Here is a 26,836-nt window from a genome sequence, read left to right on the forward strand (position 1 = left end):
ATCAGGACACCATGATCTCTCTCTACCACTGAGTTAGAACCATAGAAAAGTTAGGGTGCAAAACGAGGCCATTCAGCCCATAGTGTCTCTGCTGGCAAAAAGAGAAAAAAATTAGCTAGATATTGGGCTAACTGGCCTATAGTTCCCTGCTTTCTGTCTCCCTTTTTTTCTTGTGTAGAAGTGTTATTTTTGCTATTTTCCAATCCGTTGGGACCGTTTCAGAATCTGAGGAATTTTGAGAGATCATAACTAATGTCTCTACAATCTTTGCAGCCACTTCTTTTAAGACTTTAGGATGCAGACCTCAGGTCCTGGGGACTATTCAGCCTTTAGGTCTATAAGTTTCCCAGTACCCTTTCCCTCATGGTGGTGATTAAAGTCCCTCCCTCCCCTTTCACCTCTTGATTTTCAAATATCTTTGAGAAGCATTCTAAATCTTCGACAGACAGACAGACACAAAATGCCTGTTCAGTGCTTCTGCCATTTCCTTATTTTCCATTATTAATTCCCCAGACTCGCTCTCTAGAGGGCCAACACTCACTTTCATTTACTCTTTTCCTGTTTAAATATTTGTAGAAACTTTTACTATCTTTCTATATTTCTAGTTATCTTTCCCTCAGTCTCTAATTTCTCCCTCTTTATTATTGTTTCAGTTAGTTTTTGCTGGTTCTTTAAAATCTGCCCTATCTTCTGACCTACCACAAATCTTTGCTGATTTTTGTGTTTCTTTCAATTTGATACCATCTTTAACTTGAGATAAAAAATAAAATACTGCGGATGCTGGAAATCTGAAACAAAAACGAAAATTGCTGGAAAGCTCAGCAGGTCTGACAGCATCTGTGGAGAGGAAGACAGGGTTAACATTTCGAATCCATATGACTCTTCTTCAGAACTAAAGAGAAATAGAAATGTGGTGAAATATAAGCTGATTAAGGGAGGTGGGACAGGTGGAGCTGGATAGAGGGACAGCAATAGGTGGAGGCAAAGGAGAGAGAGCCAAAGATAACATAAACAAAAGGCCAAATGGGCATTAATGGTGATGATATTGGCTAAAGGATGTGCTAATGGTGACATTAAGGGTAGAAAGCAGGATAAGCAAGTGGCAGATGGCCCTAGTGGAGGCGGGTGGAGGGAAGGGATCGAAATAGGCTAAAAGATGGAGATAAAACAATGGATGGAAATAAATTTTAAAATAATAATAGAAATAGGTGGGAAAAGAAAAACATATATAAAAAATGTTTTATAATAATTACAAAAAAGGGGAGTGAGGATGGAGGAGAGAGCTCATGATCTGAAGTTGTTGAACTCAATGTTAAGTTCGGAAGGCTATAGAGTGCCTAAGCGGAAGATGAGGTGCTGTTCCTCCAGTTTGCTTCACTGGAACATTGCAGCAGGCCAAGGATGGACATGTGGGCATGAGAGTAGGGTGGAGTGTTGAAATGGCAAGCGACAGGGAGGTCTGGGTCATGCTTGTAGACAGACCGAAGGTGTTCTACAAAGTGGTCATCCAGTTTGCGTTTGGTGTCTCCAATGTAGAGGTCCGGCCCATCTCCCACGCATTCGCCCTCACACCTTCCCCTCCCTCCCAGAACCATGATAGGACCCCCCTTTTCCTCGCTTATCACCCCATCAGCCTCCACATTCAAAGGATCATCCTTCCCTATTTCCACCAATTCTAGCATGATGCTACCACCAAACGCATCCTTCCTTCACCCCCCACCCCTGTCGGATGTCCTTCCTTGGTCTGCTGCAATGTTCCAGTGAAGCTCAACGCAAACTGGAGGAACAGCACCTCATCTTCCGATTAGGCACTTGACAGCCTTCTGGACTTAACGTTGAGTTCAACAACTTCAGATCATGAACTCTCTCCTCCAGCCTCACTCCCCTTTTCGATCCCCTTTTTTCTAATTATTATAATACATTGTTTATATATATATTTTTCTTTTCCCACCTATTTCTAATATTTTTAAATTTATTTCCATCCATTGTATTTATCTCCATCTTTTAGCCTATTTTGATCCCCCCGCCCCCACTAGGGACATCTGCCCCTTGCATATCCTGCTTTCTACCCTTAATGTCACCATTAGCACACCCTTTAGCTAATATCACCACCATTAACACCCCTTTGGCCTTTTGTTTATGACACCTTTGGCAATCTCTCCTTTGCCTCCAACTATCGCTGTCGCTCTATCCAGCTCCACCTGTCCCACCCCCCCCTTAATCAGCTTATATTTCACCACATTTCTATTTCTCTTTAGTTCTGATGAAGACTTGAAACATTAACCCTGTCTTCCTCTCCACAGATGCTGTCAGACCTGCTGAGTGTTTCCAGCAATCTTCGTTTCCGTTTCATCTTTAACTTCCTTATTTAGCCAAATATTTTTGCATCCTCCTCAGCGACTTCCTTTCTCACTGTGATAAATCTTTGCTAAGAGTTAGTCTTTAAATGCCTCTTAAGTGTTCCAGTGCATCTCCACCATCTTACATTTTAACCCATTTTCCCTGTTCACTTTAAGCCAACACTGCCTACATACCCCAATAATTACCTTTATTTAGGTTTAAAACACTAGTCTTAGACCTACACTTCTCACTTTCAAATTGAATGTAAAATTCTATCGTGTTATGATTATTGTCACCTAGAAGCTCCTTTACTATGAGGTCATTGATTAATCCTGTCTCATTACGCATTACCAGATCTAGAATAGCCTCGTTGGCTTTATAATTTACTGCTCTAATAAACTGTCTGGAATGCACTCTGAACTCATTTTCCAAACTTTGCCAATCTGATTTGCCCAATTTATATGTAAATTAAAGTCGCCCATAATTATTGCAGTACCTTTCTTGCACGTTTCATTTATTTCTCGGTCACATACCACAATACAGGTTGAAAATACAATATTATTCTGACCTAGCAACACAACTATGACTGTGTAGTTTGATCAGTGTTGACCTGCAGCTATCTGTGGACTAATTTCATTGAGCTAGACATCTAAATCAATATATGATCAGTGCTGAGGTTTTGCTACATAGCTAATTATACATTGTAAATAACTCAAACTGTCAGGTCAAAGGTAGTTCAGAAATGAAAAACTAATTACAGGTCCCAAAATAAATACATTTTTAGTCAAAAAATCCACATCACTGCTGAACTATTTGATTTTATAAACAGCAATCTACATCTCGAATCACAATTAAAATCAGAAATGGCAGGAAATGAACCTGTACCAAGGTTAGCACTTCAAGTTGGCTATCTACTCTAATTCCCTGCTCATGCCCACATCCTTGCTAGTAAAATAGAGCTGCCTAAATGAAAATTTGGACAACATTTTTAAAACTTTGAAACCAGGAAGGAGTAAGAGCTGGTATTGATCATTTTGTTAATGTATGATTTTGAACCATATGTTCACAAGCTAAAAAGGCTTGCAAAATAATTTTATAAAGATAATGCTGTTTTAAACCACTTACCTCATCATATTCAGTCTGTTTCAACTACTTGGGGTAGAGGCAGCAGGAAGAGATTATTTTGGTGTAGTTTTATTGCATTTTGTAACTGTAGATCAAAAATACTGATGTTCAAGCCTTGTTAGTTGTATAATTAGAAACCCCAGTCCAACACTAATTAGTAGAATTACTGTTGGGCAGTGGCATAAGAAGTGGCACTTCAATGTAAAGAAACAAACTAGTTCAGAGAGGTGAACAGATGTATTGTAATTATTCCATTAGAGTGCTTAACACTTAACTAGCTATGTTGGAGATAGTTCATTCTGTTAGTCTTGTCTCCTTTGTCAAATGGAGTACTGTTTAGGGTAGCACATCCTATTATCTTCAGATAAAAGCAAAAAACTGCGGATGCTGGAAATCCAAAACAAAAACAAAAATACCTGGAAAAACTCAGCAGGTCTGGCAGCATCGACGGAGAGGAGGACAGTTAACGTTTCGAGTCTGAATGACCTTTCAACAGAACTAAGTAAAAATATTTTTACTTAGTTCTGTTGAAGGGTCATTCGGACTCGAAACGTTAACTGTCCTCCTCTCCGTCGATGCTGCCAGACCTGCTGAGTTTTTCCAGGTATTTTTGTTTTTCCTCTTATCTTCACTTGTACATACTGCTCCATTGTTATGGTAAATATATAATTGCCTTAGCAACAACCTGCAGGTACATGGTTTTAACATTAACAATAATTTTGGCACAAAGGAAGAAACATAACTAAAAATTTCCTGGAAAAATGAATATTATGTGCTGTGTTCTTGTCTTTTGGCTCCCAGGTGTTAATAATAATAGCACTTTAAACTTGGAAAGATCAGAGTACTTTAACTTGCCATGCTTCCTTGTACGAAAAGGCTGGTTTGAACTGGTCCTATTACACATCAGTCTCTAGTGCAGCTGTGAAAGTGACTTGCTGGAACGCTTGCACATAACAATTAGTTTCTAGCTCTTTACAAGTATTTATAAATAATTTGTAATGATATACCGGACAGCTTTCAACAAGAAACTTAACTTTATTACAGGGAGGTTTTCAGATGCTACATAATTGAACCAGGTCCTCGACAAGATGCCCCCCCCACACAATTACCCACGCTTAGGGTTCATTGGTTGGGGCCACCAAGAACAATCACATGACCCCTGATGGGCAGTAGGAGAGGCTATACCTTCAGTTACTACAATAATACAACAATATATAACACTGTGGATGCTGGAATCTGAAATAAAAACAGAAAGCTGAAAACTCTCAGGTCAGGCAGCATCTATGGAGAGAGAAACAGAGTTAACAGAACAGTTCTGATGAAAGATCCTTGACCTGAAGTAGTAACTCTGTTTCTCTCTCCACAGATGCTGCCTGACCTGAGTGTTTACAGCATTTTCTGTTTTTATTTTTGAAATTTCCAGGCCTATATAGAGCAATTCCACACCAGACAGTACACTTATCCACTGGGACATCACTGGAGCCTGTTATTCCATTGATGCTGCCAAATATTTTTATTTGCTACTGTAATTATAGCATTTAAATGTCATATGAAACTTCACTATTATACTTTTTTGAGAAAAAATGCATAAATTACCTAAGGGCTTTAAACTGGTTCTGGAATGCTGTTTGCTACTGACATCTTAAGTACTGTGATAATGTACTAAAGTGGTTTAGTGTTTCATATATATATATATATATATATATAGTGCTTGAGTGAATAATTGCTTGGACAAGCAATAAAACCAACATCTGTTCCCATGGAATAAATAGATTTGTATGTGAAATCTGTGGAGGCTTATTTCGAATTGATTTTTCTTGTGGGGGGTTGGGATGCAGGGAGAAATGGTTACTAATTTCTCCAAAATGAAGGTGTTGCTATATACTGCCTGGTGATGTTGGGAGCGTATTGATGTGAATTATTTTGTTTTCTTAAGTGATGCATTGCAGCTTTTGTTATGACACTGTTCCAGGCTAGCTAAGTGTTTTGTTATAACGTATGGTTTAATGAGCTCTCTTGACTGAGATTAGCTTTTTTGTGCATGTGTTTTGGGCTTTTACAGATGGCAATTGCTTCCTCAAAGGTTTTTGCAGTCAGCTTTGCTTTCTTGTCCATGAATGTGGCTCAAAACATCAGTAAGCCAAGTTTGCATTACAAAACCTGTGCTCTGAAAATTAAACTGTAGAAGTAATCTAGGGGGCTTGGGTTCAAACGAGTAAAATGTAATTTTAGCACACATGTTAAGAAATTCTTCAGGAGGAATAAACTTCCAAATTGGAGAAATAGAAGCAAAAGCCTGAAATCATCAACAAAACAGCTGGAAGCTCCAGTAGGGTGACAATAGGCTCTACCAGATAGATGAAATAGATTTGCTCATCTGTAATCTGTAGTCATACTGGGAGAAGGATCCAGTATTTATTTCTGTCAAGCAAGCTAGAGGCAGAGAACAGTTGGTCATTACCACCATCAGATATTCTAGCCAACATATTTGACATAACAGGCTCTTATCTCTGTAGGTCAGCACCCCCCAAAGGATAAGCTTTTTCTCCTGGTAACCAGTAATAACAAACTTTTTTAACATACATGAGAAAAACAATTCATTCTTCATAAAGCTTTGTACATTTTGATTGCATGGTGCTTGTGGAGAGGAATGCAATCATACATACAATTGTTTGAAATAATTGATTGTATCTTTCTGAAGTGTTGTAAAACAATTTATTGGTTCAATATCCCTTAACTCATTTTAAATGAAAGTTCAAGCAGCGTAGCTTGCTGATTATAGCTAGTTCCAATTCCAGTCTCTTGCAGACTTTCTCATCGTGAGTAATTAGACATTGAGAAATAAAGGAACTCCTCTAAGTCCCACTCTTCACATAGTTGTGACCAAGCAATGGTAAGAATTCTTGCTTAGGTAATGTACATACCCCATTAAGACTTGTTTCTCTGGCCATTCAAAAACCCAAGAGACTATGGGTGGAATCGTCCCAGATTTGCACTAAGTGCGGTAGCTGGCGGGAAAAAGAACGTTTTACCCGCCAGCTGCAGTGGCAGCTTTTCCTGCGGTATTGTCTGAATCCTGCCTCATTAATCATGCATTCCTGGGAAGCATGCTGCTTCGATGGCAGGCAGGCTGTCATTCACCCACCACGCCATCACCTCGTCACTTTCTCACACCGGACACCCATATTTAAAGTGCAGCCACACGCACACCACTTAGTGCTTCCAGTTCAGGACTGCTGCGCAGAAGACAAGGCCCTGAAAGGCAAGAATACTGCAGCCTCCCAATTTAGTGACACATCCTTGGAACACCTTTTGGATGCTGCGGAGGCCCACCATCATGTTCTCTACCCCTGCTCTGGTTGCAGGAGGGGCAGCAACATCACCAATCTGGCTTGGGAGGCAGGGGCAGTGCTGGTCAGTAACCATCGCCCTGCAAAAGAGGACAGCCACCCAGTGCCAAAAGAGGGTGAATGATCATCTCTGTTCCGCGAGGGTAAGTCACTCTTCTCATCACACTCAACTCTCATACCAATCGCATGTTCACAGGGATCTCATTCACTGCCAGTTCAAGGGACATCACACACACCTTTATTGTCCTCCTTTCATCCATGGCACTACTCACCACCCACACGCCAGGCATCCTTATCATCTGGCCAGGTGGACACCTGACTTACACCCTCTCTGTGTTCATGCAGGATAAGCTGACACAGCAAGAGCGAGAGGTCACAGACTGTTGGAAGAATGCCTGACCTCAAGGTTCTAACGGACTTTGACAATAGAGTCATATCGCTGGCCAGTCAATGATGATCTGGACCGTTCCGGTGATGACGGTGAGGTTAGTATTATTCTACCAAGTGAGGATCCAGCAGTGCAGCATCCATCGGTCAACAATGCTGTGAAATGATGTGTCCTGTTTCACAGGCCACTGCCATGCATTAATTATCTCTCTTGCTTTCGCAGGAACATCTGGGAAACAGCCAAGGGAGTCCACGACCCAGGTCCTTGACTCAAGCATCGCAGGCACCTTTGAAAAAGGAATCTGCTGAAACCCTCACTAAACATCCATCACAGTGCTCACCCACACCCTCCAACAGAGTGAGACACCACCTCTGGGTAAAATTCTAGAGTAGCCTTGGAGTCATAATCTGGTGACCACATCACACTGTTTGATCCACATCAGGCAGAGGCAAGAGCTTCCCAGGTTTTCGGCACACTGAGGACTGCTGGAGGTCAAAAATCTGCTGATCCGAGTCAGATGAGAAGCCTCTAGACTCTGCCATACCTCAGTTGATGGAGCTTCGAAGGCAAGCTCAGGAACATCAGGAAGGGATGTCTGCCGCATTCCTCAAATTTCAAGGCACAATGGAAGAGTCCATCCACCTTCAGTCTCAGGTGATAGCGCCAGCATGCCAACGTGCCAAGGTCAACACTGGTAGGATAGTGGCTGCCATGGAAACCTTGGTCCAGGACATCAGACTGAACTCCATTGCTGAGGCCACAGTTGGCCTCCAACAGTGTCAATGCGTGAGGGGGTGCGGGGCAGCGCACTCTCGCTCCAGCTTCCCCTTCTCCTCAAGGAGTCAACCAGAGCCCTTCAAGCACCCATAGGGAGGAAGATCAACAGGTGCACACCCTGGGGCCATCCACCCAGGTGACTCGGAGTGTCTGGCCCATCCAAATCCCCTCTCCCTATGACCCCCAAAAGCTCCAGGTCCACAGGCCGAAGAGAGTGTCACTGCTAATCAGCAGGACCCCAAAATCAGACTGGGGCCCTTCAGGTCTCAGCCCTCTAGAGGACACTCACTAAAGTCATCACAGATGGGACATAACAGTCAGCAGGCTGTCTCCACTTTTGCTGTGGATGTCAGGGGAGCATCAAGACGTAGCAGCAGGGTTAGGAAGGTTAAGAGACGTAGTTGAGCAATCTGAGCACAGGTGTTAATCACATGTACATATCGTTCACTATTGTAAACAAACTCCCAAGAATAGCGCCTTGTTATGATGAGCATTGTTCTTGTCACTCAGATGTGAAACCTTGGTTCCTACACAAGATAAAAGCAAGTGTCCCAGTCCAGGGCCTCTTCCCTGTGCAGTGCATAAACTTCAGACCAAAGTGATGATCTGGCTTCACATTCACTGGATATGTTAGTGGTGTCTGCACCTTGATGGTGCTTGTCATTGCTGCCAGAATGTCATGGGCTGATGTTCCAGAGTTCCATCATTCTGTATGTGTGCACTCAACATCTTTTTGAGGTGGGGCTGAGCCCCCATCTCTTCATCTATGACCAGTGACACTGTGCTCCTGAAGGGGTCAGGTGCTGAAGGCAGACAAAGGATCAGGTACATTTAAAGCTTCACGGCTGCGTCTCCATGATAGGACCTTGGACACAGAGTACAAGCAAGCTGCCCTCAGCCAGACAGGAGTCAGATGTTCACAGAGGCTATGTGAAGATCTATGGAGCATCCTCACTGCATGTTGTCATCCTCCTGGAATCGAACGACTATTAGGGCCTCTGCTGCATCTCCACGACAGGAGCCTTATCACAGAGGTTATATGCACTGCCATAAGCAAGACTGGAGTTAAATGTTCACAGATGAAATGTAAGGATCTATGATGTCTCACTGTGTGTTGTCATCATCTTACACTAATCTAGTAGCTGTGAGGGCCTCCCGAGTATGCATGCCTCGTCTGGCTAGTGTAATGGCCTCATCGCCAGCATCCTCCCCTTCGAGAACCTTCTCATCCTCATCCCATGCGATGTACTCATTTAGAGGAGGCATCCAGCTCCTCCATTTCCTCCTCAGCCAGCTCGTCTCCCTGTTGCAACACCAGGTTGTGAAGGGCGCAGCAAGTGACAACAATGCTTGACGCCCTCTGTGGACTGTATTGCAGGGCTCCACCAGATAGGTCCAGGCACCGGAATCTCATTTTCAACATTCTGATGGTTTGCTTCATCAAGGTGCAAGTTGTAGCATAAGCCTCATTGTAACTTCCCTCTGCTGCACTCCTGAGGCCTCCGCACAGGTGTCATCAGCCTTGTCCTCTGTGGGTAGCCCCTTGTCCCCGAGGAGCCAACGCTGAAGCCTCTCTAGATCCTGGGAGATGCCAGAGATGTGAGACCCACTGAGAATGTAGGAGTTGTGCACACTCCCTGGGAGCTGTGTGCAGACATGCAGGGTTCATTTGTGGTGGTCGCACACCAGCTGAATATTCAGCGAGTGGAAGCCCTTGCGATTGACATAGTTGACCACACGTTGCTACGGAGATCTGAGCGCCACGTGAACGCAGCCGGTGGCACACTACAGCTGTGGTCCAGCTTCATGCTCACTGGACACGTTAGTGATGCCTGCATGCTCACCTCAAGAGTGCTTGTCATTGTTGCCAGAATGTTGTGGGCAGGCGTCAAGAGTTTCATCATTCTCTGTGTGAAACCTGAGATCTGGGCAAATCTAAGCGTTCTTGCATCCTGGCTTTCCTGGTCCTTGGTAAAATGCACAAAGTTGTATGCCTTTGCAAAGATGGATGAACCTTGTGGGTGGAGGCTTGCGATATCCCACAGAGGCCACTTGTGGATCCCTGAAGGGAGCATATAAATTGAGTGCTGCGTTCACTTCATGACCACTGGCAGTGGATGCACTCCATGTCCCCGTGGCACCAAATCCTGCAGCAGGTGGAAAATGTGACTGACCAGTTCCCTAAACATGCGCAGTCTTCAGTGACACTAGTTCTCAGTCATCTGCAGGAATGAAAGGTGGTGTCTATAGATCCTGGGTCTCGCTAGGCGCCGGCCCAGAGATGGCTCGCTGTGGCTCTTCGGCATGTATGGGGACCCCAGTTGCCTCTTATTCCTCAGGTGCTGCTCCTCGCTCAGAGTGCTGCCCCCCCCCCCCCCCCCCCCCCAGGTTCACCTCAACCCTTGAATGCCTCGCAATGTTACTGTGCACTCACCTCTGAAGTCCCCTCAAAGTGCAGCTTATCAGGTGCATGCCTTATGAATATAAATAAAAACAAAAAACTGCGGATGCTGGAAATCCAAAACAGAAACAGAAATACCTGGAAAAACTCAGCAGGTCTGGTAGCATCGGCGGAGAAGAGCACAGTTGACGTTTCGAGTGCTCATGACCCTTCAACAGAACTGTGGGACAGTGTGGGGATGATTCCAATGAGCTGGGCTTGTATTAAAACAAAAGTCCCCAATGTCTGGCAGTGAGAAACGCGGCTTGCCATTGACCGATGGAGCAGCAATTGCAAATGTGTTTCATGATGACATGAAACCAATTTTTGACCTTCCCGCCATATTGTCTGCTCACATCCACCATAACGCTTGCCACCAACAGGTCTGGACAATTCCGCCCTATGTCATTGACCAGCTACAAATGCTTATGAAGAAATATTAATAATAGCTTTGATTTAAAAAAAATTAGATGTCTGATCTATCAAAGCTGAGTAAACCTGCTTTATTGTTTGTAAGAAGTAAATGACTCAATACGATAAAGCAGATTTACTCAACTTTGATAGATCAAACATTTAATTTTCTGTTGTATTGTTTTTTTACACTAAATGTAACACTATCATATGAAGTACAATTTGCCATTTTACTCCCCTTTTTGAACCATTGCCTCTTCGCAGAGCTACGGTTTCCTGCGCACTGGTTGCCCTCTGATACCTTGCACAAGTTACCTTTTAATTAATCTGTGCCAGATACTTGGTAGCAAAAGACTTTGCTGCCAGCCTAATCCTATCTTATTTTTTTCCCTCCATGTGTCTTTTTTACTCCGGTGTTCATAAGGACATATTTCCAATAGGAGGCACTGGATCGCAGATGAAAAATGCTGATTATTTCCAATCTGTAACCTTGAGGCACTGAGGCCAACTGTGGCACCCTATCACAACATTAGCTGAGATGAGGAACATAGATTGCTGATCAAAGTTGGGTCTTTCCTATTTGTTCCTAAGCTTCTAAAGCAACATTTTGATGCTTATACATTGTAGTTCTGTGTCACTGATTTTTCCAAACAACTCCTGGTGGATATGGCAGCATTGTGTACCAAAGTACTGTACATGTCCCTATCAGTTTTAAGTTTTTATTTACTGAATACAAGTGCTCAGTGATCATTTCTTCTGAAGTAGGGGTGGTGTAAGCTGATAAAATTGTGATGGTTCTCATCAAGAAACCCTGTTTTTATGCAGGGATTTGTATATGTTTAAACCTAGTGTCTTGTGGAGATAATTACAGGCTTTAATCACAGTTAGCAGAAACCATTCAAATCCATGCTTTTGTAATTCAAATTGTGGCATTCAGATATTTGAAGAAACTGTATCAGTATTGTTAGCAGCCGTAATTTGCATGTTTTGTGGCCTTTGAGGAAGAACACTTGATCAGGTTCTGGGAAGAATAATTGATGGCTGTCTACTACTTTGGTTTGAATTGTCAAAATCTGTGTGTTGTATGCGTTGAAGCTGCTTTAAGGTAATATTTGACAAATTACCTACAGTAGAATTACCCTCCTGTCTGTCTGGCATGTACATATTGTATATAATTATGCAAGATTTTGGGTTATTTATACACACCAAGCTTTAAGTGTCCAACATGAAGTAAGATTTACAGATTCACAGAATGATTACAGCACAGAAGAAGGCCGTTCAGATTGTCATCTCTGACCAATGCACCTAGTGCCATTCCCCACTCTAGTTGAGGCTGAACTGGTATTTTATACAGTTCTAACATAACCTCATCAATCTTTATCCCAGTTTCTTGTGAACGTGAGGATATGATGCAGATCACTCACATAATTTGGTAGTCTTGCAAAAGATCCCAGAAGGATGGCGATGGGGATAAAAGGGAAAAAATTCCTCAGCAGGTGGAAGACAGGTTGATCTGAGGTAAGTCGTTGGGGCGAGGTAAAAAAAATGATAGTACAAACACAGTACCATACTGTGGGAATTCTTAAAATGGAAGAAATATTCCCGACCCCACCAAATACTGACATTTGTTGCATTGAGTGCGAGATGTCACCACAACCCTCAGTTATCTCCTAGTAAGGTGATTAGGCTGCCATCTTACCAGCGCTTTTTGAAAGTTGATGCAGAAATGTGACTCTTCATCATTTGGTTTGGGCCCATTGCTGATTGTCTGTTTTCCATGGAGCTGTGGTATGGTGTTAACCATCAAGTTCATGCAGTAATATTGTGTTTCTGTGCCCAGCTTCTGGAAATGTAGATATGATTTTGTAATGAACACTCAAATTATTGTAGTATCTTATCCTTTTAAGGAAGCACTACCTCCAGATTATTGTAATTTTGAAAGCATATCTTGCGTACTAAAGTTCTAACACTTCTTTATTAAAAAAGGATCCATCAAGAAGTTATTAAATTCTGAAACACTATAGGCTGATACTGGATTAGTTGATTGTATTTTGTTTTGTTTTATCTAGGTATGATGTGAATATGCGGTGCTTGGCAGCTCGAGTTAACTACAAGACTCTTATTATCATCTGTGCTCTCTTTACATTGGTCACTGTACTTTTGTGGAACAAGTGCTCCAGTGATAAGGCAATCCAATTTCCAAGAGACCTGGGCCATTTGGAGGACCTGTTCAGAGAAGGAGGTTTGGAAAAGCAGGGAGTTGACTCTGAAGGTAACAATGTTGTAAATAGCCTTTTACAAGTGGGAAAGTCCCTACCAAAACAACCGTCAGCAGATGCATCCCATCAGGAACAGCAGAAAGCTCCGCCTGTAGCCAATCTTCTAAATAACAATGCCAACAAACTGTTGGGTCTTAAATATGAGGAGATGGATTGCTTAATAAATGATGACTATACTATAAAAGGACGGAAGGAAGGCAATGAAGTTTATCTGCCTTTCACCTGGATTGAAAAATATTTTGATGTTTATGGAAAGGTTGCCCAGTATGACGGCTATGACAGATTTGAGTTTTCCCACAGTTATTCAAAAGTATATACCCCGCGGGGCACTTACCGGCCAGATGGGGTATTCATGTCCTTTGAAGGCTACAATGTGGAAGTTCGAGACCGTGTGAAGTGCATCAGCGGCATTGAAGGTTGGTCTTGCTATACAAAATTTTTTACACTAACCTTTCTTCTCTTTCCCCACCCTGAATAGGAATTGCACTCATTTTGTCATCAATATTATGCCTCCAGTTCAGAGTGCTCTTCAGTATACATTAAAAAGGAACATTTTTTTACATTATCCTAGCTTGTTCAAGAAGCTGACCACCTCTAATTTTTTAAACCTCGTGTTTTACCACCTCTGGATTACTGTGTATAGTTTTGGTCTCCTTAAGAAAGAATGTAATTGTATTAGAAGCAGTTCAGAGAAGGCTCATTCGACTGATTCCTGGAATGAAGGGGTTATTTTGTGAGTTTGGGCCTGTTTCATTTGACTTTTGAAGAATGAGAATGAGAAGTTTTCTTGTAAGATCCTAAGGGGACCTCACATGGTGGATGCTGAGACAATGTTTTCCCTTGTTGCAGAGACTGGTACTAGGGGATACAGTTTAAAAATTAGGTGCCTCCCATTTAAGACTGAGCTGAGGAGAAATTTCATCTCTGGGGTTCGTTAGCCTGTGGAATTCTCTAACCCAGAGAGCAATAGAGTTTGAGTCATTGAATATATTCAAAGCTGAGTTAGATTTTTGACCGACAAGGGAACCACAGGTTATTAAGGACAGACAGGAAAGTGGAGGTGAGGCCACAATCAGACCACCCATGATCTTATTGAATGGCAGAGCAAGCTCAAGGGGTTGAATGGCCTACTCTTAATCCTTGTATTTTTGTGTCTTTGTGCAGATGGGGAAAAGAATTCCACCCACTTGCTATTTTCTTAAAACATTGAATTTTTTCATGCACGCAGAATCATGGTGTTGGAAGTAAACTCCATGTTGACATACTTTGTACTTCATGTAATTGTCTTTTCAAAATTACAGAATATTAAATGTTCTAGCTGCCAATTTGAACATTTGTAAGTATGCAGTTGGTGTTGTGTCTGAGTATAGCTTCAAAAGGCTTCCTTATGATGTAGTTACATTTATGAATAAATTCTATGTATGGCTCTGATTTATTTTTTGACAATACATGACGACTTGCGTGGTCAGGAGAATGTTTTTTTTTATTCATGTGATGTGGACATCGTTAGCTGGGCCAGCATTTATTGCCCACCCCTAACTGCCCTTGAGAAGCTGGTGGTGAACTGCCTTCTTGAACCACTGCACTGTGGTGTAGGTATACAAATATAATAATGGCTGGCTGGAATGTATTGGAAGTGTCTAACAGAGTTTGGAGCTTAAGAAAAGAAAGGACTTGCAAACTGTTTTGTATCCAACAAAGTATTTTTGAAGTGTAGTCAGGTGTTGTAATGTAGGAAAACAGTCAATTTGTGCAGCCTGTAAAATGATGCTCATATATAATATCAATATCTTAATCATAAGATTGGAATGTAATGCTTCCAGGCACTTGACATTTTGATAGAGTTTATGATTTGATTCAGAGGTGAAAAAAGTCTTTATGTAATAGAACAGAAAATGATTGTTGGCCTAAGTTGCTCATGCGTGAAATCCTCCAACAAAATGTTTACACTTGAACAATACAAATATTGTGATGAATGTACTTGTAAATGACAGGAAGAAAATGCATATTTTCATTACAATAAAGCTGTAACTAAATTTTTGTGTAAGTTATTCTCTGTATGATCTTCGTGGATCAAATCACTTGGCTAGCCTCACCCACTTTCCCCACTCCACTATGATTTTCTTCCCTCGTTTTCTAAAGGTGTTAAGATTTTGTTGGGGTGTGGTGCTACAGATGCCCTCCAAGACCTTATGCAAATGGACATTATTCAAGCATGAGCCTTGGCAGCAATTGTCAACAGGCTATTCTGCTTAGTGGGACCCCATAGGCTAGTATGTTCCAGCCCTCATCTCCAACTCCGCATGTACGCTTCCAGGAAGGATCTCTGGATTGGAAGAATAAGGAACCAGATTCCTAGCCAATACACACCATTTAATCCAAGAGTACTTGGGTTTACTGTAATTGTTCTTACTTCTTCCCTGGTCTGGATAAATGTAGTAAGCCATTAGTTAGTTATTTTTTAGGCTTACAATGTTTATATTTCCACAAGACAAATATCTGTAAATGCACAGAAGTTTATTTTTTGTGCATAAATTCAGAAAACCCCAATATCTGATTTCTATATCTAAAATAAGCAAACTCCTAATGGCAGTCCACCTGAAATAATTTTAACCCTACCTACCCATTGGAAACTAAGCAGTTGGACAGTTAATTTCACCCAGATTCCTTTCTTGTTGGAAAGCTGCCAGGAACCACTGTTTAGAATTTTAACCTCTACTGAGCAGCCGAATGGGACACCTGCCCATTGCTGGCAGGGTCCTTCCTTACATATGCATATCAGGGCCTGATGACTTTGGGTAAAAGCAAAATACTGCAGATGCTGGAAATCTGAAACAAAAACAAAAATAGCTGGAAAAACTCAGGTCTAACAGCATCTGCGGAGAGGAATACAGTTAATGTTTCGAGTTCGTATGACTCTTCATCTGATGAAGAGTCATACTGACTCAAAACGTTAACCATATTCCTCTCCACAGCTGCTGTGACAACTTTGGGACCTGACTATAATTTTAATTGGTGACCTGAAACGGGAAGCTGCTGTGGCTTCCCTGTTAGATGAAGACAGCAGGAAGAGAATCCAGGGCCAGAAGATCCCCAAACATTTGAAGGTTTTTTTAAACTTTCTATTTGGAGTAAGGAGGAGCAGGATGTTCAGGATTCCTTCTTTCTGAATGTACAACAGCCCTTCTATCAGCAAGCAGCCACCACACTATGTAATTACTGCCACATTCTATCCAGATTGAGTGAGAAGTTATTCAGTGGGATTTAAATGAGGTCCAGGAGTTAAAATAGTCTGGACCTTGAAGCAACAGGTGAGTTTCCAACTTGCCTCTCCACCTATCCAAGTTAAAGTGAGTGCTTTGATCTGATACCCTGATAAACTTGCAGCTAATCAATCTTGGTGGGGCCCTGTTTATCTCTGCAGGGAAAAATATCACCCTGAGTGTCCATACCTATCTGTTGTCCCAATGCATGGTTCACTCATTTTAAAATGCAACCAGTAAAGGACAGGAATTAAGTTCAGTTACAGTTGGAACTGATAAGGGTCTCGATCCAAAAAGTGAACCAACCTGTGTTTTCTATTTTCCGATGTTAACTGAATTGTATCTCCAGCATTTTCTGACTTACTTCAAAAAGCATTTATCTGTTCCCATTCCCCAAAAGCTTATGTAACTCTAAATTGTACTGTGCCTTGTGACCCTCGGCATAGATCTCAGTTATAGGGTATTGAGAACCATGGCAGTGAATGGAAATATTGAAACTTGCCATGGAAACAGAAGTTTTCCCGAGTGGTCTGTGATTAAAACTTCAGGCTATATTTTACATTGATTAACCTGACCATTTTGTTGTTAGAATCATGCAGCAACTGAAGAAAAATGGTTAATACTTTCAAACAAAACACTACTTGCTAGCAAGTAATAGAGATTCTTGAAGTCTGTATGAAAGAAGATAAATGTAAAGGGCATTGAGACTGTCCAAGCCCTAGAGGCAAATGGCAAATAGACAAGGGTTTTGAAGACTGGGAAGGACATTTAGAAGGCATTTGGCTATTCTCATGGAGAAAATATTCTGCACTGATAAATTTCTGCATAAAGGGAAGTGAGGAATATAACAGCTATGTATTTTAAAGAGGGAAAACAAATCTGACCCAAGCAATTGCATGCCTATTATCTATCTTATACAATAATGGTTATGCTATGGGGACTGTTGCTTGGTTGGTGTTCTGGAGGAGCACTCATGTAACATAGCTTGATAAATAGTTTGGATTTAGAAGGGGGAAATTTGTTCCTGGCAAACTTTTTTTAAGGCCATTACAAATGAGGTAGGCAGCATAATTCCCTATGATGTAATTTATTTGGGAATTCCCAAAAGCTTTTAACTAAATTCCCAATGAAAGACTCTTAATTACACAGAATGACAGGAATCCTGTGTAGGACATGAAACCAAAATAAGTTGATTTTTAAAAAAAAATTAGGAGATTAAGTACTCATAAAATGGAATAATTAATTGTGTGAGAGCTGTTGAGTCTTAGAGCCATCAGTGCTTAGAGCACTGCTTTTGATCTAAATTCATGACTTTGATACTGACACCAACAGAAATCTGTCAAAGATGCTGACACCACTTATGTTGACAAAGTAGTGGAAACTGAGGATGCAGCAAAAGTTATTGAAGATTTTCACATTTGTGTGCATAGAAATGGCAAATTAACTTTAAATTTGATAAATGTACAGTACTGCATGCTGGTCAAAAATGCATCAAATTCAATTCCTTTCATAAAGTACTTGGAGATAGAGAGACTTTGAAAGGAAGCTGAGAGGAATAGATTCCTCCTTTTCATTCATTAGACATTATGGTAAAGCAATTTTAAAAGCTTTGAAATGCTGAAATACATACCCCAGAACAGTGGAATACAGGCTTTCAGCGGTTTTAGTAAGGGTTTACAATGACTTAGTTCAGCCATGCTCGGAGAACTGAGTTTGGCATTGGTCACCATTTTGCAAAGACAATTTATTTTGGAGAGGGACAGTACTGATCCCAAGTGTAAAAGGGATATGCTGTGAAGAAAACTTAGCTCAGACTTGCTACTGTAGAAAAATGGTGCTTTAAAGGGGGATGGGAAGCAATCCAGACAAGAAGGATATAGGATATAAATTTGTCAAAATGAATAGTGAACATAAAACAGATGTGAAGGAATATGATCAATTTTTAGAATTATCTTCCAGGCAAGGTAATTAAGACAAAAAAATATAGATGTTCAGAATGTAGCTGGATGTAATTGTGCAACAGCCAAGATACTAGAGGGCCAAGTTTCAAGATGCTACATGCCATTTTCTCACCCTAAAATTTTCTGTCTGGAAATGAATGTTCAGAATGGTCAAGACAAATGAAATGTTATTTGTGGGTCTGACAGCATTTGTGGAGAGAAAGACAGAATTAATGTTTCGAGTTTGTATGACTCTTCAGAGTTGTTTTCCAGCATTTTTTGTTTTTGTTTCAGATTTCCAGCATCTGCAGTATTTTGACTTTATCGAAATGTTATTTGTACCTCACTAAAATTAAAATGGAATATGGTTAATTTATTGGTGCACTAGAATAGTGTCAAACATGTAAAAAAAAAAAGAAAAACTTACAATTATATAGTGCTTTTCATGACTACCAAGTGTCCCCATGTGCTCTACAGCCAATAAAGTACTTTTGATACAGGGCTGAATTTATGTGCCCCCGGGTGGGTGTGTTTCCCACAAAGGGTGGTCACGTAAAAAAGAGTAAGCACCTATCCCACCACCTACCCGCCCATCCCTGAGCTCTCGCCCATGATACGAAATCAGCAGCCCATTTGCCATACTTAAATGAAAAAATCAAGGGCCAATTAGGCTTGTTATCAAGACAATTGACAGTGATAATACATTGCTCATGCCATAAAAAGTTTGTGGGCAGTAGGGCAAGAAAGGGAGAAGGGGGAAATGTTTGAAGGGAGGGGAGAAAGGGGGTCGTTCTTCAGGGGCTCCCCTTTGCCAATCATGGGGTGGCCCCATGTAGGTTGAACCACCCCCCTCCCCCCATTCCTTCTTACTGCTCACTCCCTTAAACCCAACCTCTTTCTCCCCGTCCCTTTCCCTAACCTACCCAAATCCTCCTGGCCCAAGACCCCGGACTTGGCTTCTCCAGGGAGCCTTGATCATCTTCTCCTTCTGCCATCCCAGCAGTTGCCACTGACACCTTCCTGGTGCTGATAGGACTGATGGAGCTGCTGGCCAATCAGATTGGCTGGCAGTCCAGAGGACGTGACATCTGCCCCAATGAGGGACAGAGCTGCCATTTGGCCCTTATTAGACAGCCCTACAGCACTTTTTGGCTGCGGGTTGTCATGGTGCATGTCAGCTCCATACCAACGTTATTTCTGAGGTGCCCTCCCTCACTGTTGCAATATTGGAAATACAGCAACCAGTGTGCGCACAACAAATTCCCACAAACAGCAATGTGATAATGACCTGCTAATCTGTTTTAGAAACATAGAAATCAGTAGGCCATTCTGCCCTTTGAGCCTGCTCCGCCATTCAATATGATCATGGCTGATCCTCTATCTCAGCGCCATATTCCCTCTCTCTCTCCATACCCCTTGATGTCCCTAATATCCAAAAATTTGTCAATTTCTTTCTTGAATATACTCAGTGATCCAGCCTCCACAGCCTTCTTTGGTAGAGAATTCCACAGATTGGCCACCCTAAGTGAAGAAATTTTTCCTAATTTTAGTCCAAAATGGCCTGCCCCATATCCTGAGACTGTGGCCCCTGGTTCTCAACTTCCCGACCAGGGGAAACATCCAGTCTGTTGAGCCCTGTTAGAATTTTATAAGTTTTTGTGAAATTTATTTAAGGGGTACATATTGGCCAGAACATCAGGAATAACTCCCATGCTCCTCTTCAAAATAGTGCCAGAATCCTTTGCATCCACACACAGTCGGGGCCTTGGTTTAACATCTCACCCAAAAGACTGCACATCCAACAATGGACAGCACTGCCTCAGTCCTGCACCGAAGGACTGGCTTTTATTTTTCCGCTCAAGGCCTGGAATGGGACTTGAACTTGGAACCTACAAGGCAAGAGTGCTAACAATTGATCAATGGCTGGTACTGAATGGTTTTTTTTTTTATTTAGGAAGGCTGCTAGGATGATGGTGTTTCATTGATCTCTGAGGTGCTCAATCACCCAAGATGTTTCAGCTCAAATTATGTATCGAACTCCAGTTTCTCCATTTACACACACTACTTTTCAATTTTTAAACAAAGACATTTTTTTAAGCAAGTAAAACTACTTGCATTTCTGTGATGTATTTAACATTGAATTGTGTTTCACACAAGTGTAATCAAAAGAAGTGGAAAACAAAAACATATTAAAGGAATAGTAGCACCAATAATTTAATATTTTAGGGGTGTTCAGTTTTTTTTTTCCTTAAACGGTCTACTGTTATCAACCTTGAACTGATATATGCTGACATCCCATGGTGTAGATTTCCATGTGACTATGCAGGTTTTAACCTAAACTTGACTGCTAAGAAATAAATGTATAATGTCAATGTATATTTGATTTGTATAACCAGTAATTCAGTTACTTGGATGTTTTGAGGCAGATAAGTTGAGGGTGAAAATCTAATTAGTGGGCATTTACACTACGGATAGTTTATGTGCCATTGTTAATCTGAGTTTTAGGAAACTGCCTGTGTACAAACAACCAATTGTGTATTATATTTATTTCTGTTTTCGATATGTTTTTGGGAGATTATTACAAAAAGCTGCTTTGATTCCGTTGTGTTTCAGGTAAGATCTAACTTGCCTATGCCCCCATGGATGAATGGTTGCAGTTTCTTTAAAATGTGAATCTAATTTCTATCAAATTATGATGTGCATTGTTTACATTTAATCGAACTAAGATCAAGCTGAATTAATGTGTTATGTTGATGTTGTAGGAAAGTCATCACAGTTTATATGGAATATGAAAATATAGAATCAACTGGTCAAGCTGAAACAATGTGGTATAGTTTCACTTTTTTTACACTACCCTGAGGAACTTCTGCAGCACTGCCCTGGGGCTGAGATGATTGACCTCCACGATCATCTTCCTTTTTGTACTAGGTATGATTACAACCAGTGGAGAGTTTCCCTCTGATTCCCATTATCAATTTTGCTCAGCTCCTTGATGCCACATTTGCTCAAGTGCTGCCTGTTTGAGGGTGTGGATGTATTTAGAGCCGCCGCCTCTTAGTGTTTAATTGTCCACCATCATGCGCAACTGAATTTGGCAGAACTGCAGAGCTTTGATCTGATCCATTGTTTGCAGGATTGCAACACTATAGCATGTTGCTTCTGTTTAGCATGCATGTAGTCCTGTGTTGTGGCTCACCAGGTTGGCAGCTCATTTTTAAGTATGCCTGCTGCTGCTCCTGGCATACTCTCCTATACTCCTTATTGAACCAAGATTGGTGCCCTGGTGATAATGGTAGACTGAGGGATATGCTAGACCATGAGATTACAGATTGTGGTACAGGTATATTTATTTTATCTGTGGAAATTTGTTGAATGTTATAGCTAAATTAAGGAATAATAGCCAAGAAATGGGAAATAATCTGAGTCTTCAAAATTTGCTTTTAACAACGTAATTTTCAAAACCATTTCATTTGAATTCACTTATTCCATTCCTGGCAGACTCGAGTTGAAATGAAAAGACAATGGGACCTTCCTGAAAATTTCACATTTAAATCCTATACAAAATGAATTGTCATCAAGCCCAAACTCTATGATGCCCATCACTATTCAAAGCATCTTGCAGGTGACAGGTTCAAACTCTTCTCATGAATCAAGAGAGAAGACATGCTATTGAATTGAAATTGCTTTGAAACAATTCAATTTTTTTTGCAATATAAATGAGGGGAAATTTTAACTCCTAGGTGGGAAGTCTGTGCAACACATGGGTCATCCACCCAAGAGCTACTGTGAAGGGAAGCCGGGGTCAATTTTAACAGCTGGGCCTTATTTACATTTTCGGACTGGAAACGTTAACTGTCTTCCTCCCCACAGATGCTGTCAGACCTGCTGAGTTTTTCCAGCAATTTTTGTTTTTGTTTCTCATTTACATTTTGTTGGCCAGTTGCTTAGCCAAAACCGACATCCAAAGCTGCCTGCTGGCTTATGGCCTGTAAAGATTGGATAGCTTGGAGTTTACCAGGCTAGCTGTCATCTATGTTGCTGGAGTAGCGGTTGTGGTGGGGTGGGGGGTGTAAGTGGTGGACAGTCTTACTTTGTGGGGCTCAGAGGAACGCTTTATTCCTGTCCCCACAAATAAGTTTTCAACTTCCCTGATTGAGTTTCTGATCCAGAAAATTGATGTCTATCAGATGATTGCTCAGAAGATGTGAGGCTCCTTGTAAGTCACTGTGCTATTTTATACTCTGGGTGATGTTTTGTTCCTATGTTGGTAAAATATTTAACAGTTTTAACAAGTACTAACAGCAAGTGTAAATTGGCTTTGCAAAACTTTATTGTAAATTGACAAATATTGTACCATTTTTCACTCCAAAAAGGGGTGTAACATACATAAGTGGAGGATATGCATGTCATGCGTGGTGCATGCAACAAAATAAAATCTTCGTAAGTTATCATGACAGTTGAGTTTAGCAGTTTGTGTAGGATTTAGGGAGCCATTTAGAAGTGTTTTAGAAGTGCTTTTTCAAAGATATTGAGTTTCCACTTTCTAAATGCATTTCTCCCACCATCTTTATTTGCACCATCATCCTTTAGCTGCAGAAGCAAGCTTTTCTGCAGCTTGCTGTGATGCTGCTGGGTGCTTTTATTTTGAGGTTAAAATAGGCTCATTGTTGTTTAATCTCTGTTGCAAAAAATCACTGGTCACTTTGGAAGTTTTAAGATGGATTATATTGATTAAAATACTACTGAATTTTATTTAATGCTGGTATAATGAATTTTTCTATTGTAAGAATAATGTGGAATATGCACCTTTTGTATGTTGGAGTAAATGAACTGTGCATACTTAACAATTCACTATTATAATGAACCGATGACAACTGTAGTAAAGTACTGCTCTTAAAACGCCAATGAGATTTTCTTCCCAAAAAGTGTATACTGGATAATGAAAATTAATATTAAGTAGTAGAGGAGCTTGTGAAGTTCCAATTTGTAACTGTGTCAACTAATTTTGTTGGCATTGATTCAAAAATGTTTGTGTGGCAAGTGTGTATTTCAGCGGTTTCACTAGCATTTCTTTACAGGGTTCCCTGAGGTACCGTTTACTTCTGAAGTGGTAATGTGATTAGGTAAATCTAAAATTGCAGAACACTGTCTATAATCATTTCAGTTAAGGATTGTCTTCAGGTTGTTATGCAGTGATGACACAACTGCCTTAATTAGAAAATATGAGCATTAATTATTTTGAAGAAATTAGCATTTTGGGCTCCATGAAAAGTACTACTTGTTCTAAATTGTTGGAAGTAGTTTTATGTGATTGCTCAGCCTCAAAGTTGGAATGCATATTGAAGTGTGATGAGTTGCATAGTCCTCAAAATAGTATACAGTATAAACTGGACTTTCTGAATATTTAATTTCTTTGAATTGTGCAGAAGAAAATGGGAAATTTAAGAAGCAGAGCTTCCTTTGTGGCTCAGGTACTTGCATTACATGTTATCGTGCTCAACCATACTGATCAAGCATATTCCTATCTTAAAAGTTTAATGTAATTGTAAAGATTTCCTTTAGCATTAGTTGAGCTTCAAGGGGATAGAAAATATTTGTTAGCTTATTTGCTCAAGTTCATCAGTTCTGAGGTTGTTTTAATAGGGGCCAGAGAGTCAATTGGTCTGACAAAAATTCACTTGCATATTGTTAAACTCTGATTCAAGTCTAATCTTGATGATGGACTGCATCATTTGTTTTTAAGACAAAGCTCTATGAACTATTGTGCAATTATTGGTACTGCTTTTTTAATAAAACTGTTTCATAGCTCATAGCCTAAACTATGGTTTCACAGACTTTTAATTCTACAGCTTCCTGAAATCTAGGACATTGTGAGGGGACTCGTGACCTTGTGATCTATCCAGTATAATATATACTTAACATCACTTCTGGCTTGCTACATTATGAAATATGGTGCACATAAAGTAACACTGGATCATAGTAGCAAGGGCTTCCTTATAGAAGTATTCTTTGGTATTAAGTGCAAGAGTTTTTTTGCTATAGAGTGAACTTGAGTATAATACATCAAAATAGCTCCCGTTTATAAAGCAAAATGTGTGATTGCCACTTATGAGTGCAACTTAGCAAACCTATTAGGGGATATTTGGAAATAAAGCTCATCAAAAGTATTTAATAGAACATTGATTTACTATTTTTAGCATTTAAAAAACATCTAGCTAAAGACAGTATACAATGTGAATGCTTGAACAATTATTAATATCAATTGTTATCATAGGGAGGATATTATGGCCAAGGAAAGGGGACAGTTAACGTTCCCTAGAATAATGTGAGGAATGAAAGGTTGCAGTTACTATATTAGAAAAGTCTTGATAAATTATGTTATTTCACTTGGGTGAGCAGGGCGAGAGAACATAAGAACATGAGAAATAGAAGCTGGAGAAGGCCATTCAGCCTTTTGAGCCTGCTCTGCCATTCGGTGAGATCATGGTTAATCTTCTGCTTCAACTCCATTTTCCTGCACTATCCCCATATCCCTTGATGTTTTTAATATGGAGAAATCTATTAAAAACATCGAGGTTAAGAGGGAGCTAAAATTTTCAGAATGCAAAAATCTACATAATTCAAACAGAAACAATGAATGAGATTTTAAATAAAAAGGTAAATTTCACTTTAAATAGTTGATACAACAAAGTTACGCCTCATCATTACAAGCACTCACATCACTTCCAACACAAATGTGGCACCACGTGCAATCTAAATCTTTCCAACTTGACCTCCAGTACGTGGGATCTCTCACTTGCCACTCAATTTTTTTGGCCCTTGAGTCACTTTCACTGGCAGCCACATTCACTGGCATCCACATTCCATCAGAAGTTCCCGGATATGGTCAAAACCCAAACAGCACACTCCTGCAGAACCTCCTTAAGTACGTTCACAACAGCCTTGATGGCACATATTCCCCAGAGACTCCTTTTATTCCCACCCTTTAAGTGGTCTGGTTGGGTCTGCCAAAACTAAAGCAGCAGCAGGAGACTTGTCCCATTAACAATCCCTGCTCTCCCTGTCTTCAGCTTTCTGTCCTTTTTAGCTGCATTACACACAGCTCCTTGTAAATGTGTCTTCTGTGGTTCCCCCCACCACCTGCCCTCCCTTGGGGGGCCCCAGCTGCAGAACTGAACATACACCAAGATTTATGTGTTCTGCAACTGCAGGTTCTGAGGCCAGCTGTAATTCAATCTCTCAATTAGCTGCCTATTTATCCTTTGCTTTTTAATTTTCATTCCCATGGCAACCTCTGATCACATGGGCATTTCTTGGAGCTAAAATGTTTGCTAGGAAGTCTCATTACTCCTCTTTCAGAATATGCTCCAGTTTCACTTTGGAATTAGAGGGACATTCCCAAAAGAAAATACCGGCTTTTTTGCTCAAAGCACAAGGGTCATCACATCTATATGCTTAAAAAGCTCCTGAATAACCCACTGTTTTTCTAAATTTGTGTGAGCAATTTAACTGCTTCTCGGTTATTGAATGAGGTTTTTTTATTTGTAAATGTGGCAAACTGTTGATTTTAAACAATCCTGTTTTTAACGAGATATCTGCTTGACTCAGTTGAGAGCGTTCTCGGCTCCGAGTCAGGATAATTGTGGTACCACAGCAGGGCTTAAGTGTAAAACCTAGACTGTCATTCCAGAACTAAAAGTGCTGCATTGTTCCAGGTGCTATCTGCCTGAGATATTAAACTGAGGTGTTGTCTAGGTAAATATTTAAAAACGATAATGAGGAATATTGGGTTGGTGCTCTGGAAGGACATCAAATTCATTATTGTCATCTGTATTCTCCAGCAAATATCAAATTAAACTGAAGTAACAATGTTCCCAGTGATAATGCTGGATTATGCAAAATGTAATAACTGGTTCAGAAGACTAGTACATTTTCATCTCATCCTCATTTAAAATGGCAGTGTTTAATGAGAGAAACTACCGTGTTAACCAAACAAATGTATGGTATCAGGAGTCTACTGAGCCTGATCCTTGCTGCTAGACTGAATGATGTACAGTTTCATTTCGACAGTTGTGCATTCAAATAGTGTGTGCTTATCGCATTTGAAGATAAATGACTGCATTGACCATGGACTGGGTTTCATTTATTCTTCTTTTCATTGCTCTGAGTACTTACCTTGAGCTGTCTTGTAGATAAATGACAGTAGAGTCCTGTAACTTGAAAGTTGAAACATTTACAACACAGTACTCTGCTGTAAGCCAAGGTTCAACAACTGGATGAAAGACTGAAATGAGGATGTTTGGTTCTACAAGTCCACTGCTTCACCTGGTCATTGTAAATGTCATAAATTGTTCTCTTAAATTTTGTGAAGGAGGTCATCCCTGAACCCTAAAGGTAATTAGGCAATATTTTTCCAAACAAAATCAAATTAAAACAATTAAAAAAAACAGTATACTGGTCTTGGTGAAGTTTGGGGTGAGCCTGTTGTCATGGTGATGTGACTTGTACATGAGTGATATTAAT

General features: G+C 40.6%; 1 protein-coding gene across 8 annotated transcripts in view; it reads left to right on the forward strand.

Annotated features, from left to right (window-relative positions):
* LOC121269805 (D-glucuronyl C5-epimerase-like) overlaps positions 1–26,836 on the forward strand; it is a 115,274-nt gene that overhangs the window by 60,391 nt on the left and 28,047 nt on the right. For all 8 annotated transcript variants that reach the window (XM_041174752.1, XM_041174751.1, XM_041174753.1 and 5 more), the window contains one exon: positions 12,901–13,526. In XM_041174752.1, the coding sequence (XP_041030686.1) occupies positions 12,914–13,526 (613 nt within the window). In that variant the 5' untranslated portion in view covers positions 12,901–12,913. The remainder of the gene's footprint in view (positions 1–12,900; positions 13,527–26,836) is intronic.

Source organism: Carcharodon carcharias, chromosome 26, assembly GCF_017639515.1.
Source record: "Carcharodon carcharias isolate sCarCar2 chromosome 26, sCarCar2.pri, whole genome shotgun sequence".
Lineage (NCBI taxonomy): Eukaryota > Metazoa > Chordata > Chondrichthyes > Lamniformes > Lamnidae > Carcharodon > Carcharodon carcharias.